This window comes from Poromitra crassiceps (genome assembly GCF_964638095.1).
Source record: "Poromitra crassiceps genome assembly, chromosome: 7".
Lineage (NCBI taxonomy): Eukaryota > Metazoa > Chordata > Actinopteri > Beryciformes > Melamphaidae > Poromitra > Poromitra crassiceps.
The window spans coordinates 43,437,282-43,456,682 of record NC_139628.1 but is presented as its reverse complement, the minus strand read 5'-3'; the positions used below and the strand labels follow the sequence as shown (position 1 = coordinate 43,456,682).

General features: G+C 43.1%; 3 protein-coding genes across 4 annotated transcripts; 2 read left to right on the top strand and 1 right to left on the bottom strand.

Annotated features, from left to right (window-relative positions):
* Positions 1-458: 458 nt before the first annotated feature.
* LOC310779842 (cornifelin homolog A-like) lies at positions 459-4,365 on the top strand. The gene is made up of 4 exons (XM_083640350.1): positions 459-558; positions 3,235-3,366; positions 3,472-3,632; positions 4,029-4,365. Exons 2-4 carry the CDS (start codon positions 3,237-3,239, stop codon positions 4,245-4,247), a joined length of 510 nt encoding a protein of 169 aa, XP_083496476.1. The 5' UTR covers positions 459-558; positions 3,235-3,236; the 3' UTR covers positions 4,248-4,365.
* A 3,043-nt stretch (positions 4,366-7,408) lies between these two features.
* Positions 7,409-13,789, top strand: LOC310779102 (RNA-binding protein 4.1-like). Of its 2 annotated transcripts, XM_083639600.1 has the most exons (5): positions 7,409-7,468; positions 8,786-9,215; positions 9,324-9,968; positions 10,305-12,137; positions 12,733-13,788. In XM_083639600.1, the coding sequence occupies exons 2-3, from the start codon at positions 8,807-8,809 to the stop codon at positions 9,944-9,946; spliced, it is 1,032 nt and encodes a 343-aa protein (XP_083495726.1). In that variant the 5' UTR covers positions 7,409-7,468; positions 8,786-8,806; the 3' UTR covers positions 9,947-9,968; positions 10,305-12,137; positions 12,733-13,788. The 2 variants fall into 2 exon arrangements, with proteins under 2 accessions (XP_083495726.1, XP_083495727.1); XM_083639601.1 differs by lacking the exon at positions 7,409-7,468 and having other exon boundaries at positions 8,791-9,215; positions 12,733-13,789.
* A 3,193-nt stretch (positions 13,790-16,982) lies between these two features.
* Positions 16,983-19,311, bottom strand: tifa (TRAF interacting protein with forkhead associated domain). The gene is made up of 2 exons (XM_083640573.1): positions 19,209-19,311; positions 16,983-17,930 (listed from the first exon to the last, which is right to left on the bottom strand). Exon 2 carries the CDS (start codon positions 17,875-17,877, stop codon positions 17,287-17,289), a length of 591 nt encoding a protein of 196 aa, XP_083496699.1. The 5' UTR covers positions 17,878-17,930; positions 19,209-19,311; the 3' UTR covers positions 16,983-17,286.
* Positions 19,312-19,401: the final 90 nt, after the last annotated feature.

Sequence of the window (19,401 nt, the reverse complement as noted above, 5' to 3'; positions counted from 1 at the left end):
TCCCTCTACTGGACTTTTACTATTATAAGTCAGATCCACCTGCCTTGTTGATGAAGTGCAAACAACTATTTCCAATTTCATAAAAATGCATTTAAAGTGTTTACTTCAGGACTTGTGCACATAGCATCACCACCACCATTCCCTTCACTTCACACTGAGATAAGTCTAACGAACACACCACTCATGCTTTCTTTTATCAAACCACAACAAAAGAACACAATCCCCCCCCCCCCTCCCTCCCCATTCAATTATTGTCTCCTCCTCCTGACCTAGACCAACTTTCATTTGTTTAGCCGTACTCCCAAAAGATAAACAGAAGATGTCTCACTCGTGCTTTTAGTTCACTTCCAGTAATTTGTGTGAAAGTGTTGCACACAATCAGTAGGAGTGACAATCCCAGCATCGGGTCCCAGGGTGCCCAGGTTGGCATCCAGACAGCAGATGCAAGAAGAGGCAGAGGTGGATGCACGTCTCCTTTTACTACTCCGATTGCACCCATGTCAATCTGGTTTGCTGATTTCTGCACCGAAATCACCTGATTATTCCTCCAACAAGCAGGTATGTTATTTATAGTTTTAGTCACTTGTTAGAAGGTTGTGCTATTATCTATTAATACATGTCTGTTTTGAAACTTGGCAAGTGATGTGTGAAAAGTTTCATAAGGGGCTTGTGTATAACAAGTACTATTGAGCTTTTTATCTGCTGGGGTATTTGTTGTGTTTTCGGTTTGGACCACAAAAACTCACTTCATATTGAGTCTGTTCTTAGAATATGATCAAATTTGAGTTATATTGTCTCAGTTCACAAAATGATTATACCAAATAACACTGAAATGCCTTCCTTTGAAATGAGAACATTTTGGAGGCCAGCCCTAATGAGAACATATATATTCCTATAACATTCCAATGAGGACCCATTAGTTCACAGTGAGTTTACTGTTTTAAATCTGTAGAGTATCACTTTAATATTGCTATAATATTCATATAGGGACTTACAGTGGCTCTGTGCTGCTTAATTCTAAGTCAATAGTGACCTTATATTTTATTTTGTTAATTTCCTATGTTTCACTAAGAGATTAAATGGTATGAAAATTTAATAATTACAGTGACCAAAATTATCACGGGTCAGTATTATTGTGGTATTGGTAAAATGCGCTGGAAATGTCCAAAAAGTACTGATAAACTCAAATCATTTCACCAAGGCATGCAAAGTGCTGCAATCCCAGTAACACACTTTTAATGATAATTACATTTTGAAACGGTAATACTCACCGTCAGGAATGTTATCACAGTTTAGCATTAAATTGGTAATCGTTTAATCCCTAGTTTCACTATAATATCCCTAGAAATAACGAATATTCTTACAATATAGGAACTTGATATTTGTATAGCATCCTTCTCAACCTATTGTGGTATTATTTATACAGCTCATTTTGCAAGGCAGGATCAATACAAAACATATTGCATGAGAAAACCCAGACTAGAAACTCGAGATTAACAGTTTGTGTGCAACATGGCTCAATTTCAAGAACATTGTCTATTGGTGGAGCTAACGGTGTTGTTCAGCTGGTTCAGTTTTCACTCCTATGGGAGTTAATCCCTTAGACATGGGAGGCGCGTCTCTCTCAAAACCCCCGTTTCCCTGGAAAAGACAGCCAGGTCCCCCCGGGGCCCAACACAGGTTCCCCCTGACAACCGGCCTGCTAGAACTGCCACGCCAACATCTAGTGTTTCAGTAACCCGCCACAATACATCCTGGAAAATGATATTTTATCCCATCCCACAGCTTATGGCAGTGAGGAAAGGAGATAGTGTCTGTCCCAAACTTCTTAACCGCACGCAAGCAAACATATTGGGTAGAATATGTCACAACTTTGCTGTTACTTTTAAGACGGCTGAAAAGACCTGATGCAACCTGACAACTGCTTAGCTTTTGTGTTTACTTTCCTGTGTGAGTCATGTTCAATGAGTGGCGGTATATCAATACTTTCCATTGTGTGGAACAGGCATAGGCGATCGTATGCCATGGAGTGCCACAGCGGATGAGGTTTTTCATTGCTACAGGGACGACTATACAGCAGATCAATTCACTGATGAGTGGAAACCTGCAGACTCGTGGCCCTCCATGGCACTTGCTCATCCCCTCACAGTGGTTCTCAACATGAGGTGCAGGGACCACCAGGGGTTCTTGAGGGGGTTCCCGGGGGTCCCCAGCATATTGGGGAATTGTTCGCCCAAGTTAAGACAATTAGAGAATGTGGATGAATGACTGTTTTGGTTATAGTTTAGTTTCAGTGTTTTTAGTTGTGGATTTCAAAAATACAAAATACAAAATAATTTCTAACTAAGTAAGTAAGTAAGTAGGTACATTTTATTTATATAGCACTTCTCACAGAGAAAACTCACAAAGTGCGTCACAGGATTAAAATACAAAACAACCAATCAATCAATCAATACAGGTAACAGTAAAATACAAAAGACACCTAGAGAGACCATCTTGCGATGGGATCACACCAGCCGCGACGCCCGCCACTTAAAACGAATGTGGGCCAGGGGCGTAAAGTGGGGGGGTCAATGTGGGGGTCCGGCCACCCCACTCGGGTCACGCTAATTTTCTAACTAGACCTTCATTTTGATGTCAAGTAACTACACTCCTGTAGTTTGGTGAATGCATCTTGCACAGTTTTGATGCTTTCGTGCTAACAAAATCTGTCCACAGACATAAACACTTTGCAAAGTACTCAAAAGGGCTTCTGTGGTAGCCTACGTCCTGCTACAATAGGTGTCTCCAAGACCACATTTTTCCTAGATGACATGCACACACACACACACACACACACACACACACACGCACGCACGCATGCACGCACGCGCACGCACGCACGCATGCACGCAAACACACACACACACACACACACACACACACACACACACACACACACACACACACACACAAACACACACACACACACACACACACACACACACACACACACACACACACACACACACAGACTCACAAGGTGAAAACCATCCCAGTCCTGCTGTCACAGCTGGTAACAGTAAAAATATGCTCAGATTTGGTTCGGAGAGACAAAATCTCGTCAAATTGGGGTCTGTATCTCTAATGTGGACTAGATAAAAGGTTGAGAGTCACTGATCTATAAAACACTTCTATATCAGTCGGTTCATTGTATCACACGCTATCTTTCTCTTCCTCTCTCTGGGTCCACAGACATGGCGGTCCACCCTGGCTTCCCGCCGACCATAGTGACGGTTCAGCCCGGCATGTTCCGCTCCCCGACGGACCTGAAGACCGAGATGTGGGCCAGCAGCCTCTTCAACTGCTGTGACGACATGGGTGTCTGTGAGCATCAGCCGTATCCGTCAACATCATCATCTGAGCGTGTAGTAGGCGTTGGTGATACTCCTGGTTTGTGGTCTCACACGTGTCGTGTTTGCTCTGTGTCAGGTTGCCTTGGTTTCTGGTGCCCGTGCTGCCTAGCCTGTCAGGTCAGTTCAGACTTCGGGGAGTGCCTGTGTATGCCTCTGGTGGACGTGATATCTGGAGGCGCCGTTCCTGCTGCGACGATGGCCATAAGGAGCACTATGAGGGAGAGATACCACATACAGGTACATGTGACACACTTGCCTTGGATAGGCCATTTTAAAGGACAGCACTGACTTTTTGGGAGTTTGGCCCATCGTAGGTGACTAGCATCCTATAATAAGAATGCAAAGTGTATGGGTGTGTGTGAGCAGAATGGTGTTTGGCCACAGCTATGCCATTTTATGTGCGATCGCGCTGAATCTTTCAGGAAGTGTAAAGAGCACCCCTGCGGGTGACTTAACAGCCGGACTTTTGAATTAGATAATTAAGGCCGGCTAAATGGGGGAAATGGCTAATTAGTGGCCAATCATAAGATGATTTTGATCAATAATGATGTCACTGATTACATCACTGATGATGTCATAGACATATGTGACTGTATGTGACAGTTTCCCGATCTCTCTCCTTCCAACCAACAGGGCTCCATGTTTGACGACTGCTGCATCGTCACTTTCTGCACCCCATGTGCCTGGTGTCAGATGGCCCGGGAGGTGAAGCTCCGGAAACGCCCTCTCCTGCTCAACACCACCACCTACAGGAACGTGGAAGTCACCGTGAACCCACTGCCACACGCGCCCACTTACGCCCCCCAGCCCCTGCACCCCCTGCACGCCGGATTCTACCAGCCTATGTCATAATAGCAATAGCAATTCTAGCGTGTGACAGTGGTGATCTCTGTGTGCTTCACCTCAGAGGGGTCTATGTAGTCTTGGGAGGTGATCAATGAAATGAGACAGTCCCTGTGTCTGTGCAAAATTAAATGGTCTGCATCAATATTCCTTTCCACAGGTGCTCTATGGACTAATGCCATGGATTTGGTACACTTGTCTCCAAAAGGACAAAGTCAAAGCCATTACAGCAGCACGAGGCAAGATTTGACACCCTATCATCAGCCTATCACAAAGTGAGGCTTCACTAGAGAAGAGTGTCCCATCCCTGCTAAGTAAAACTGCATGGATTCACTCTATTTCCAAATGAAGTGATGTATCCACCCACTGCAATTGATGAATCCAAACTTCAGAATGAAATCCAAACCGTTTTCTAAATAGCAGTGAGCAGAGAAAGCCGCACCGGACTCACCAACATGAAATGTTTTCCTCGCTCATCATCTCTTTGGTACTCTTTGGTGACCAAAGAGACAGTGGTTCCCAACCTTACGGTCGCGACCCTAAGTGGGGTCGCCTGGAATTCAAATAGGGTCGCCTGATTATTATTATTATTATTTTTTACACACCACACAATTTAATACTACCGAAGATGATTAGGGTCACTTGTGATTTTTATTTTATTTGTTTATTTATTTTAGTTCTGAGTTTAAAGTGATAATCTCTACGATTTCAGCTTTGTTCTCTTGGGTGACACTTATGGTGATGAGTGGTATTGATGATGATTGGAGGTGAGATCCAAACAGTGTTGCATTATGTGCAGGGCCTACTATATGGGCAACCTGGGGGCCCCTGGGAGCTTCAGTGCCCAGGGGCCCCTGGGGGTGCTAATCTGGCCTTGATTATGTGACATTACTAATGCCACATAATGTCACTATATACTGCAAAGGCTTCCATCAATGGACCATAACCTCAATCAACATTGTGAGTGACTCTTAATTATATATATATTTTATTTAGATGAAAATCTTTGAGATTATAACTTTAAATCATGATTCTGAGAATAAAGTCAGAATTCTGAGATTAAAGTCAGAATTCCGAGTTACTGTCAGAATTTTGAGAAAAAAGTTCGAGTTTCGAGATTAAAGTCAGAATTCGCAGACTAAAGTCAGAATTCTGCGGGGGGAAAGAAGCATACTATGTGACATCACTGACAATGTCACTGATGATATTATCGATGGTGTACTGGAATTTAAATGTCTCGGGTCCCTAGATTTTTGTGACGTCAAAGTAGGGTCACGAGTCACGACCCAAAAAAGGTTGGGAACCCCTATAAAACATCACTGGCCATCTCAGGTGGTAAACATGTCCAGTTTACCGATGTTAACTTACAGGATTTGTTGGTTTTTAACTCAAAATTCAAAAGTTACATCTTGTTGCCATTTGGCAGCATGCAAACTTGTCTAGTGCAGATTTAAGATCGGCCCTATGATCATCTGAACCCTCTATTTATTATGGTGGTAACAAAAGGCTTACATTATTTCCCAGGGATGTTGAATTGAAATTTAACTGACAAGGCTTTATCTCACTAATAGCATTGTTATGCTGTTTATCACTGAGCAGGCCGACCTGCGCTTTGAGAATAGGCCTGGAAAACACGGCCCCCAAGGGGAAGTGCATAATGGCACAGTAGCCTACCTTCATTAGATGTTTTCACTGCTGCTCCTTCCCTCCCCTGCCTCGGGACAAGGCAAGGAACACAGGAGTGTAGGGGAAATTGGGATACGATGCCATATGACCTCAAGTGCAAAAATAAATACAAATTAAAGGGAGCTTTTTAAGATGCTAGTTGACAGCAACTTTCAGCTGACTGAATCTGGAATATTTTATGTTTTGTATTGTATTTCATTATAAAAGTTTATTTTTTCTTTTTCTTTCCCTTCTTTTTCTTTTCTTTCCCAATTGACTGGGTTATGCTGGAAACATGTCGAACAATGATGCAATTTAATCTCTGGAGAGAACAGATATGTGTACGATCCATTGACGGAGATTTCAGGAACCTTGTTGTGCTTCTCTTTGTGTCATATTCTACAGGGAGGTGTAACTAACCACCTACTTTATAATATAAGCTACCGTATTTGGATTGGGGCCATGTGAATTCAGGTGTAACATAATCCACTTAGTGAAGAAATTCTTGCATGAAGACAATGAATAACACAAAGGATACAATCCTGTAGATGAGTGGATAAATAATAGGATTTGAAACTGGATGGAGGAGTTCTTGGCCTATCAATTTTTGTATGTTTGTAGTAATCAATCTCAACAACAGGTCTAAAGAAGTTAACAAAAGCTACTAGATTTGAGTTTTAAACTACAGCAAATTGTGATTGAACTACATGTTCTACATATTTATGCATGTGCATATGCATGTAGGCCTATATTTTGTCTTTTTACTAAATCATAGCCTAAACACATTGTAAATTGCCAAATGATGAATAATTCTGCTGTAACCTTTTATTAAAATCATCATCTATAAAAAGGGAGCATGTGGGCAATGTTTCTCTGTTAGTTATTTTTTGTCCCACTCCACTCCACTCCACCCACCCACCCACACACACACACACACACACACACACACACACACACACACACACACACACACACACACACACACACACACACACACACACACACACACACACAAGAAGGCATTGTGACAACACTGATGTCATCAGTGATGTCATAAACTTCACCTGATGTCATAAATGACTGATGATGTCATCAGTGATGTCATAAGGTGCGAAGTTGTGATATCATCAATGATGTGATGTGATGTCATATTAATGATGATGTCATAAGAGCAGGTGAGCCTGCACAGCGGTTGAGCTGCAGGACGGGGGAGGCCATGCAGTGGCCGAGCTGCATATGCGAGCTGCAGGGCCAGCTCGACGAGCTGCGCGGGCTCGCCCGAATCGAGCGCGCATAGCTACTACTACAAGAGCAGATGAGAGGCAGATCTGTGTTTAATCCATAATATCTCAATGAAGAATAGCTTTTTCCGTGTAAAACGCATCTCCATATCTTATCCAATCATAGGCCACAATTTTGGAGAGACAGCTCCATTGACCAATCAGATTCATACATCTGCACCCTGTTACCAGAGCCTGTTACGTATAACGTCAGTCAGTCGGTATCCGGGGTGTTTTATCTTTCGTTTTCGACTTCGTAGTGGCGCGGTGGTGAGATAGAGCCGGGTGAGTATTTTGGATGTTTTCGACATTGTTTTCTTAGTTATTCGTTAGTTATGTGTCCCCTTTTCCATTTTAACCGTGTTTTAACGCAACTGAATAGGATTTAATTGTCTAGATCGAGTTTTATTTCGTTAACCACAGAAGACAAAATGGCTAACATCAGGCAGCTAATGTTAGCTAGCTAACACACCCTTTCAATGAAATGAAATGAGCCTGCATGGCTAACGTTAGCGAGTAGTCAGGAAGTGGAAACGCGGAAAGTACTTTGATGTTAGCGTTATTTTCTTAGTTATTCGTTAGTTATGTGTCCCATTTTCCATTTTAACCGTGTTTTAATGCAACAACGGAATACGATTTAATAGTCTAGATCGAGTTTTATTTCGTTCAACCTCAGGAGACAAAATGGCTAACATCAGGCAGCTAATGTTAGCTAGCTAACACACCCATTCAATGAAATGAAACGAGCCTGCATGGCTAACGTTAAGTAGCCAGGTTGGTGTTGGTATCATATTTGGCCATACGTCGAGTTCTCTATTAACTTATTTCAGTCACGTTACGTGTGAGATCAGCTGTTGTGAGCCAAAGCAGCACATGACTGGCGACAGGTTTATGCTAATCGTCATTTTGCTCTCGTCTGCCATGAGCCCTCTGCCGCCTAGTAGTTTATCTTTTTATTTCCTGGTGATGACGCTATAGATCCACCATTTGCTCGCTCACTGTATGTATGGATTAACAGGTCCCCTACGGGGGGCTGCCTAAAAGAACATTGACCCAGGGGCCGGTTCCACAAAGCAAGTTAAGATTTTCCTTAGATTCCGAGTTAAGGTGTCCATAAAATAAAATTGGTTCCACAAAACACCCTTAAATCTTGTGCTTACGTTTTTATTAAAATGTTTAACCTTAAGGAGAAAATTTAAGGGTGCTTTGTGCATACTATTTTCTAGCATGTTGTTGTAGATCCACTTTGAGTCCAGTTTTGTTGATGTGAAGAAGAAGAAGAATGTTCAGATGGAGAGATGCTGCTGTCAGCATGCATTATAACCCACCAAAATGAAATCCACTCAAGCCTGGAAAATTATGGAAATTCTAAAAAGTAAACAATGTAGGAACCCTGCCAGTCATCTCGCATATTCTGATATTTGTCACTGTGAAGAGCAAACTTAATCTATCTGCGTAAATAATATTGAACACTAGACAAAATCTTCAAAATAAATCAAGGTCTGGAAAAAGTATGACATCTCTAGAGTCTCTACAGTTAAGCTTACTTGCTGTCACTCCACGGAGGCATATGTTGACATCTCCTCTCCTTATTCTTTTTAGAATAATAACACAGGAGCAACAATGGTGAAAATTTTCATCGGCAACCTCGCCCAGGAGGCTGAAAAGGATGAAATTGAAACGCTCTTCACGGCGTACGGCACAGTGACCGAATGTGCCAAGTACAAAAACTACGCCTTCGTCCACATGGATGACCGCAAGTCAGCCACCAAAGCCATCCGGGAGCTTCATCTCCACAAGCTGCATGGCAGGCCCATCAACGTAGAGCCCAGCAGAGGGAAGAACCAGGGGCCTGTGAAGCTGCACATAGCCAACGTGGAAAAGGGCTTTGAAGACGAGCTCCGCACTGCCTTTGAAGAGTATGGCACGGTCTCAGAGTGTGCCATTGTCAAGAACTTTGCCTTTGTGCACATGCCTAACTCTGACGAGGCCATGGACGCCATCACGGGGCTGGACAACTCCGAGTTTGGGGGTAAATCACTTTAATCTCAGCTGTAATGTAGGAATTTATTAAACTTTTGTTTGTGTATAGTGCAAGCATCCTCCACCCCGAAACATTAACAATTTTTAATTCTTTTAGGTAAGCGCATACACGTCCAGATATCCAAAAGCCGGCCCAGAGGGGGAGAGGAGGAAGACTATGGTCCACCTCCACCCGGGAGAGGCTATTACCCTCCCCGTGGGTACCCAGGGCCAGGTGAGAGGCCCGAGCCGCCCTACAGAGGACGCATGCCCGGCGGTTACCCTGCCCCCCCTCCGCCGCCACCTCCCCCGAGACGCCCGGCGTACCCTGAGCGCGCCTACGGCGAGCGAGACGGCTACGGCGCCGTGGTAGATTACTACGAGAAGTACAGAGCCCGTCCGTACAGCGCGCCCCCAGGCTACGAAGACAGACGGCCTGCCCCCATCCCACCTCCTCCGCCTCCCTCCTCGGCGATGATGAGAGAGCGCATCCCTGTGGCGTCCCTCGACCCATACGAGCGGCGCCCGCTCCCCCCTCCTCCAGCCTCCTACTACGCCCGGGACAGAAGCCCCATCAGACGAGTCCCTCCCCCGCCCGCTCCCTCAGCCGGCAACGGCTACTCCTACGAGCGTTCCCGGCTCTCTCCGCTGTCCAGGGCTCCGATGTACGGAATTCCCCGCCCCAGGGACCCCTTTGCGGAACGAGTGCCTCCACCGCCACCCCGCTACGCCGGCTATTAAACACACTGGAGTGTGATCCAAGGTGAGAGAGAAACGCAGAGTGTGGTTCATAGCTTCATAACTCATACGTTGATAAGAATCAGGCAGTTTTGAGAAAGCAGTGAAGTAAAGGTTTGCCGAAATTTACTTGAAAGCTGAATCCATAAGTTGAGATAGAATCTCGCTTTAAACCATCATATCATGCTAGAGCTCTTAATTCTTGCAGATCTTCTCCAGCCGAGAGATCGATGTAGATTCATTAGACTTTGCTGATAGAACGTTAAACATTGCTGCTTTAACTTAACTTAAAGATCAGTCTTGCGCGAATCTTGATGAGTAAAACACGCTTCCTGACTTGTGTGGTTTGCTCTCTTTCCAGGTTTAGAATATGACAAGATCGTCGTTGTCTGCTGATGCACGTGGCGCTATACACCCCCCTCGTCTACGGCGGATTGCGTTGCGTTCGCCTGAGACTTACTGGAAGATACTCTATTGCGGACAGCCCCGTTCATAAAAACAAGCGATTCCATGTCTCCGGTTCACGTATTTCTTCTGAGCTGTTTTTTGCCTTTTCTGTTCTTCTGCTTGTTTTATACTGTTTAAATCCTTAAACTGTTGGCTTAGGTGCTTAGTCTATTACAGTTTGACGCACTACTGTTAATGGCCAAAAACTACATACTCTGCTTTTCAACCATGGTATATAAATGAATATGGCCTCTGGAAATCTGTGACATACTTTCATAAACAAGGGAATAGTCAAATCAGAATATACGTATTATGTAATCTTTGTAACCAAAATTCTAGTTTTTTCAGACACTGAGGTTGTTGGTCTGGTCACGAGAAATGCTCCACGGAAAGACTTGTTAAATAAATTTCAGTGTAGTGGTGCTTTAATTTCTGATCCTGAGTGTGGTAGGTCTTTGCGACGCATGTTAGCATGACAAATCATTCAAATTCCCAGTGTGTTTAATTCTTTTTGTTCCTTTTTTAGAATTTGTGTTTAACTTTTCTTGCGAATATAGGATCTCTAACAGCGTTATGTATGATTTTATTTTCTTTACGGATTGCTTTTTATTTCAAGGCTTTTTAAATAAACAAATGAAACCAAAAACGACGTTTTAACTGTGGAATTATTCCTCGTTGGGTAGCCTTTTCAGTCACCTGACTTGGTAGACAGGGAGAGTCACTATGCACAGGATCACAACTATCTAGTGATATCCAGGCGTAGGGCTGGAGCATATGGCCGAAATCTATATCACGATATACTTCTTCATAGAAGTCGATACGATAATTATTACGATTTTAGTCAATTAGTGTGTTAACACTTTAAAGGCCACGGGGAAAACGGCCAAGAACGCCCATTTGTCGCAATGGCTGTCTGCACCTACAGACATGTCTGAAAACCGAATATGCCAAATCTTTTGCATTCTGACTCGGCGCCCTGTAATGAAAGGGCGCTGCACAGTCAGTGACTGATTCTGTAAATAATGTATTAAAAAAATATATTGTTATATTGAGGCATATTTCATTGCGATCGGTAATATTTATTTATTGTCCACCCCTATCCAGGCGTTTAACCTACGCTTCCAGTGTTACTTTTTCACACCCTGAAGAGAGTAGTTTGCCATGAAGTTGAGCGGTCATTTATTGGCTGAAATTTGCGATGGCCATGTCTCTTGCTTGCGACAACTGATCTGAGATCCTTATTTGCATTCTTCATCTCTGCCATTGATTTCACTACATATTAGTCAAACTCATCATTATTGTTTGAAATCAACATACCCTTTCACTCCTACCACAAATTGCATGCAATATTGGTATTCTTAGTATTTGTGCTCTTTGTAGGTTGTTAGACCCATGTTTCTGCATAGGTGTTGTGGACTATGCAGGAGGCACCACCTCATGGTAAGTGATCCTCGGCAGATGTGCAGCAGGATCCTGTAGATAATGGGTAGGTATTGTTTAATCTGTATTGGGAAACTTAAGTACCCTGACTGATGCACCGATATTTTTTTCTGTGATGTTTCTCCATCTCCTGTCTGCCTCTTGTATTCTACTATTAACACCCAGCTTCTTTGTCCATAGACTTCTGCTCTGGCAGCTGTTGTGGACCATGGTGGATCCTAGTGAAGTGAATTCACAAGTGCGCTTGGTCTCTGAGCCTTACAAGCTGACAAGATGCATGGCCGGATGGGGCTCCTGGAGTTGACAGGTAGCAAACTGCGATTTAATGTAATTTACCATAGGGCTGGTCAATACGGACCAAAAATAATATCTTGGTATTTTTAGGCTGAATAGCGATACATGATATATCTCGGTATCCTCTTTGAAGTGGGCTAAATGTTCAGTTGTAAATCAAACCCATTAGTTGTCACAAGCACTTTTATTTTAATCACAAGACTGATCAAAATGAAATGCAGAGACGGGGTTTCCTTCACTGGCTATTGGTGCTTTCACAAAATATTTACACAATGACATAAAAAAAAAAATCATCAGTAATGTGGATATAATGACAAGTGGGTAAAGGCAAGTAATTGTCCAAAAAATAAATATAAATTAATTAATTAAAAATGCAAATACCACCTAGAACAGTCTGGCATGTTCAGAAAATGACATCACTTTACTGTAAAGCAGCCTTTAAAACCAAGAAAAAACGACCCTTAGGCCATATTACGATATCCAAAATCTAAGCCTATATCTAGTCTCAGATCAGAATCTCGATATTGCCCAGTCTTAATTTACCAAGATGAGAGGATTTATTTTTTATGTGAATGAGTAATGATTTAACTGTCGTGTTGCCTCTATAGGAAGTGGATTTGGTCCTTTGGCCCAGTCAGAGATGCCCGGCCCAGTGCTTGGAGAGCTGAAGTGACAGTCCAGTCGCCAGGAAAAAACACTTGAATGCTACTTGGATGCTGTGCAGCTGATAACACTAAAATAGTAGATTACCGCCCATTGTAGTCCCCCAACCCCTCACCCACATCATTGTAGTCCCCCAACCCCTCACCCACATCATTGTATTCCCCCAACCCCTCACCCACATCATTGTAGTCCCCCAACCCCTCACCCACATAACCCAACCCCTCACCCACATCATTGTAGTTCCCAACCCCTCACCCACATCATTGTAGTTCCCAACCCCTCACCCACATAACCCAACCCCTCACCCACATCATTGTAGTTCCCAACCCCTCACCCACATCATTGGTAACTGGAGTGATGAGGCTGAGGTGGGACTAATCCATATAGTCTGCTAGTTGTAGGGCCATATGATTTCTGCAATGCAGAAAAACCTGATGGAATCATGGAATTTGGTGGTTTTAAAAGTGGAATCAACTGTAAAATATGCAATATTGCAGATTTTAATTTTGCTTAAATTGACAAAAAACTTGGCCTAAGCAGCACTAATAATTGTAGTAGCCTAAATCATTTTATAATTGTAATACAGGCCTAGATAAATTGCGTGGGACCCTCACAACTTGGTTTTCACTTTGAGAAACGTGTTGAGTGAGACCCATATCGTAAAAAAAAAATCCTAACCCCTAAAAGTTAAAATTAATGAGACGGGGGGAAAAAATCCATATTATTGTAGTTGGATTAATAGATGGATATGGGTATGCTCCATATGCACAGGAACAGCCTCATTGTGTATGTATGCCCTGTTGTTCACTACTGTCAAACCGTATTACCAGCTGTGACAGCACGGCTGGTGGTGTTTTTTTTACTCTTAATGCTTTGTACTTTATCCATGAACTACCTCTATTAATCTAAAACAATACTGTGGTGTAAGTACCACACAAATCATGTATCACTGTTACTTGATCAGCTCCACTGAGCATTTGCATACAAGCTTTTGTATTCTATCCATTAATAAATGATAACAGATTTGTAAATGAGTTGTCTTGAATTTGAATAAGTGTACTGACTATGACTTGATGGTATGAAAAGCTTTGTTGACCTGCTGATCCTTAATTAAGCAGTATGTATCTGATAGTTTGATATCAGCACGTAAAAACCAGTATTCAAACAGCAATGAAGATTTGGCATTTTTAAGCTAAAGTTGTAGCAGATAACAAAAAGTTGATCCAACCAACCCATTTCATATTCAGGGTTCCTTGAATGTAGGAGCAATGACTAACAATGCTGTTTAAGCCTGTGATACATTGTTAAATATAGATCCTCAAACTATCATCTTTGCTCCTGAATGCACATCTGATATGATTTTTAATGAGTTTTTGTTTGAACATTGCACTAAATCACAAAGACTACAAGATCAAATTTGCATTCAACTTCACAACTGTTAGGTTATATAAAGCAGTGGTTCTCAAAGTGGGGTCCGTGGAACCCCAGGGGTCCTTGAGTGGGTTCCAGGGGGTCCCCAGCAAAAATTAATTTTCAGTAGAATTCCAACCATAAGTGTGAATGAATAAATGAATTTATTTGGTGATAAAATAAAAGAACACAACAATACAGTAATGAAAGAACAGACAATATATCAATCACCGAGGATAAAAACACAAAAAAGCCAGAAGGCTTATTTCCATTGTGGTCCTCACAAGTAACACAATGATATGACTGGGTCATGGGTTTCGTACACTTTCTGTAATATAATAAAACAACTAAGTGTGACAACCCTCCCACCAGTCTTGCAGTAGCCTGGTGTTGGAGTTTTTAGGCTGTTTGGGTGTACCTGGGCCTAGTGTGCTCATTGGGCTTAAGAAGACCTTCAGACCATTGAGTCTCTGTCCCTCCTCACCCATGCATCTTTTGTTCTGTTTAAGATCAATTTGATTGTAGTGTCTAGTTATGTTCTCTTAGTTTTAGTTAATACATAATTGTTTTAACTTTTACTTTGGTGTATAACTCCCCTTTACAACCTGGCTCAAGGGAAATAGCAAATGAGGGGAGTCATACACAAAGTAAAAGTGAAAACAATTTTATGAACTCTAAAACAAACAAACGGAACAAAAAAAGCATTGTGAAGAGGGAGACGGACTGAATGGTTTGAATGTCTTAAGCCCAATGATAGTGCACCGAGCCCAGGTGCCCCCAGCGACCCCAACACCAAGGATACTCGTGTTGGGACAAGACGGGGCCAGGAGAGTGTGAGGGTCCTCACAAAAGTTACAATCTTATCAGATGGGTGACCCTGGGACAAAATCTTATCAAATGGGGGTCCGTGGTCTAATTTGTGTCAATTGAGGGGTCCTTGACGTGAAACGGTTTGAGAACCACTCATATAAAGCATTATCAGTAATCATGAAGTTGCAGCATACCGTAATTTAAAACACTCAAAGCAACACTTCTTTAGATTTTCCTGATTTGGCAAAGACTGCGAAGTGCCACTTTCTCTCTTCTCCATTTTGAGGCGTTGCTTTGGGGTTATTTTAGCTCAGAGGTTTCCTTGAAGCACACTGCTTCCTCTCTGGAGGTGGTTACACTCTTGGAACGATCAGTGGTTATGAAGGAAATATATGTTTGCCTGGACAGAATAGTTCTTGCCTACAGTACATTATGACCACCACATTCCTTTTTTCCCCCCCTCTAATATTTCCCACCCAATTTTTTATCCCCCATTAGTGCTAAATTAACTTATTTATCCTGGTTGCTACTCCACCCTCTGTCGATCTGGGGAGAGCCGAAACTGGCTCCATGCTTCCTCCGAGACATGGGCAGTTAGCCAGCCGCTGCTTTTCACCTGACAGGGGAAGCTTCACCGGTAGGACATAGCATGTGGGAGGTTCACGCTATTCCAACCAGTTCCCCTCCCTCCGAACAGGCGCCCTTAACGACCAGAGGAGGAACCACATTAGCAACCAGGATATTGCATGTTTTGGTGAGGGGTTCCTATATGAAGGAAACCCCCAGGGGGCATGGGGAGAACATGCAAACTCCACACAGAAAGGCCCTTTTGATGACCCCACCCGGGCGGTGGCCACTTGAGGACATGCGGAAGGGCACGCATTCCTTCAGCGCTCACAGCGTCCCAGGTGAGAATCGAAGCCAGGACCTTCTAGCTGTGAGGCGACAGCTCTACCACTGAGCCACCATGCCCCCTTTCCACCACCACATTCCTAACATCTTACAGCTGCTGCACTTCTTGTCAACATATGTCCTCTTCTTGAGATAGATACCCAAGGATGAGGCTGCAATGTATTTGTAACAGAGTTGTTACACAAAACCTCTTATTTTAGTTTGTATACCTGATAGTTTTCTTCTACCTTAACTGACAAATCTGTATATAGGCCCCTTCTGTTGTGTTCCCCTATGGGAGACGTGGGTGTCAATTATCTGTGTTATATTATCACAATCCATTTTATTGTTTCTTATTCATATTTCTATTTTTGATGTCCCTGTCATCATAAAGTCTGGATTGCACCTGTTGGTTTTGGTTTATGAATTGTCATGCATGTATTGGTCCTCCTTATTATAAAGTTATGAGTTAAGCTAACATCCCCACTTCCTCCTGAATTTCTGCAGGAGCAGGAGCAGTATTATTATCCGTGTTTCAATAAATTAGATGCCGAGAAAAGAGGCGTGCATTTCGTGTCTGAGTTTGCAGTGTAACAGTATCCCAAGATTTTTTTTTTGGCCTGTATCACCTCATCTCAAAGTGTTCTGGAAAAACCTGCTCTGGATATAGGACCCGAGGCACAGTGCTGTTTGTTGAGCGGGTCAGCAATATCCATGTCTTTAACACAGACACATCAACTACTGCTGAATGGGAAATGAAGGCCTCAAAATAACTTAACTATAAATAAGATTTTTATTTTATTTGAGAAAACATTTAGAAAAAATGACATGATTAGGGTACTAAATAGATGATTTGATGAGATTTATTGTAGATTCAAGATTCAAGATTCAAGATTTTTATTGTCACTCCATGGTACAAGTATCACGTGTGAAATTCTTGTGCTGTGGACTCCGTTTACGACATAGTACAAATATAGCAAGGCATATGAGTGCAAAAACAACAAGAAATAGGGCAATAGGCAATAAGCAATAGCAATAAGTAACAATAGCAATAGGGCAGTATAGTGATAAGACAAGTCCGAGACAGTGGCCTATTCACTGCACCTAGGTGCACATGTCATGTGCATACATTAGACGCGCCTTCAGAGTAGGCATACTAATACTAAGATCACAGCTTTCCAGCTATAGAAATAGTCTATAAAATATGTGCTTTGTGTAAAGTAATACAAATTTAACATTAAAGAGATTTATATACAAGCATGCTTAAACTATCTTATCATGTAACAGTATTTGTATTGCCTTCAAATGCATGTCAGTTAGTCTTAAGTCTTATCAGCTAGACATTTTTCACAGTAAGGGTTCGTGTCGAGCAGTGAGAGGTGCTTCCATCAGGAGTGATACGTGAGAGTGTCATCATCGGTCTCCAGAGGGCCCTGCCCCCTCAGTTCAGCCTGGAAGCTGTTGGTCAGGCAGTGGCACGTGTCCATGACGGGCGTCCCACACGGCACGCCCGCGCCCGTCTCCCTGGACGGGGGCACCGGCAGCACCTCGAACTCCACCTCAAAGCTGCCCTTGGCCTCGCCCGACTCGCGCACCACCAGCATCTCGTACTCCCCGAACCGGATCAGGGCCTCGTCCGGGAGGTCAGCCCTCTCCAGGAAGCCCAGCGCCGCGCCGTTCACCGACATCCGCCCCCTCTCGCTCAGGTTCTGCACGGCGAAGAGCGTGTCCGTACTCAGCGGCGTGCGGTAGGCGTGCAGTGCCAGCTGCTTGCGGGACACCCGGGGGTCGTCCAGGACGAAGGCGCAGGTCTGGCGGTCGCGGCCCAGCCTCAGGGGTTCGTCCGCCGGGCGTTTGTTTCTGTTCCCAACGGGCAGCTGGCGGTAAAGGCCTCGGGAACTCTGCTGGGGGTGGTAGAATTTGATGTGGAGGCAGGGCAGCAGGTCCTCTTCGGTCTCCATCATCTGGGACGCATCCATGGTGGATACTGACGCAATCAACTGACCTCTTGACCTGTGTCAGTGATGAAAGGCTGTGGTGAGAGAGAATGCCAGTAAGAGTGTTGTTTTAATCTGTAGAACCAAAGAAGACAAATGTCTAAAATTTCCTGACTTCAAATTGCCTGATAATAATCTTGTAATGTAATAATCATTTTATTACAGTTGATGATTATGATATATGCGGGCAATGTAGCAGGATGTAGCCTATGTCAAAGCCAACATCCTCTTACGCAAGTTTAGTATGTGTACAGATGGTGTGAAGATCTGTTCTACACCACTTATACTGCTCACTTGTGGTCACACTACAAAAAAAGCAATTCTGTTGTAAACATCAAAGGGGCCTGCGCAAATAGCATCCAGTATTCATCACAGTAACCAGGATACTGGTATTTATCATGTATACAGGGATATGAATAACCTGCTTTCTCTGTGTTCCATGATGTGCCCTATCCCGAATATGATCAAAACCAGGATAAGCCTCATAACCGGGATACTCATGTCCATGTAAACGCACTGGTGCAATGAGAATATTAGCTTAATTTTAAGACCTAGCTGCTGTAGTGCAAGTGAGATGTTTGTGGCTGCAGGAGGCAATACTTTCTTAGCTGTGTTTAAGGAATCTAATGTAGGCTACATACAGTATGTGTCGCCTATAACAGCTAGTCTAAACCAACTCTGAAGAGCTGTTTTCGCTACTCATCTCAACTCAGGGAGCACTGGCTTGAAAGACTGTATTTAAATTAGTCTTAAATGAACAATTCATTTGAACCAGCGGTTTTCCAAGTCTGAGACTGTGCTAAGATAGCCTGATATTGCTGTTTGACATACTTAAGACTAAAAAGGTCTGTCTGAAGGCATTTATTAAAGTGGGAAAAACTGTCAAATTCCCCAAAACTACTGTAGGCCTATCTCTGAACTCTCTATGAGATCTACTTTTAATAACTAATGTAGCCTAATAATATTTTTTCACTTCCATTCACTGAGCCTCCCCTGAAACAGCTGGCTGCGGAGGCCCGCCTCCCACTTTGAAAACCTCTGATTTGAACTTGTGAATTTTTAGTCTTTATTGTTTTTTGTTGTTGTTTTTTTCTCGTGTGTTTTTGGTATTGTTTTTAGTGTGTAGTCCTATATATGGACCATGAGTCTGCAATATGAATGAATGAATCAATGAATACAGAGACACACGAGCATTTGCATAAAGAGGAGGGGAGCTCACCGATCAAACAAAAAGAAAGTCACTCAACAAATAATAGATAATAACAAATAGCCTACGCCTACATGTCCTGTTGCCAGATGTGTCTACGCCTTACCTGTAGGCTATGTTGAATTTCTTGTTCTTGTGCTTTTCCTGAGTCCACAGACAAGCAGGGCCAAGTTGTTGCTCATTGAGAGTGAAAACTAGGTGCAAGCTCCATGTCCCTCAAGTGTCCATATGTCGTCATCGTCGTCATCCTCTCACAAGACCAAGTGGTAATGATGCTGCCTTCATGTGCAAAGTTGGAA

Bases quoted from the DNA above. Each gene is read 5' to 3' on its own strand.
- LOC310779842 (XM_083640350.1), top strand. From the start codon at position 3,237: ATGGCGGTCCACCCTGGCTTCCCGCCGACCATAGTGACGGTTCAGCCC. The intron at 3,367-3,471 runs GTGAGCATCAGC...GCTCTGTGTCAG, and splicing joins CTGTGACGACATGGGTGTCT to GTTGCCTTGGTTTCTGGTGC. The intron at 3,633-4,028 runs GTACATGTGACA...TCCAACCAACAG, and splicing joins GGGAGAGATACCACATACAG to GGCTCCATGTTTGACGACTG.
- tifa (XM_083640573.1), bottom strand. From the start codon at position 17,877: ATGGATGCGTCCCAGATGATGGAGACCGAAGAGGACCTGCTGCCCTGC.
- LOC310779102 (XM_083639601.1), top strand. From the start codon at position 8,807: ATGGTGAAAATTTTCATCGGCAACCTCGCCCAGGAGGCTGAAAAGGAT. The intron at 9,216-9,323 runs GTAAATCACTTT...TAATTCTTTTAG, and splicing joins GGACAACTCCGAGTTTGGGG to GTAAGCGCATACACGTCCAG.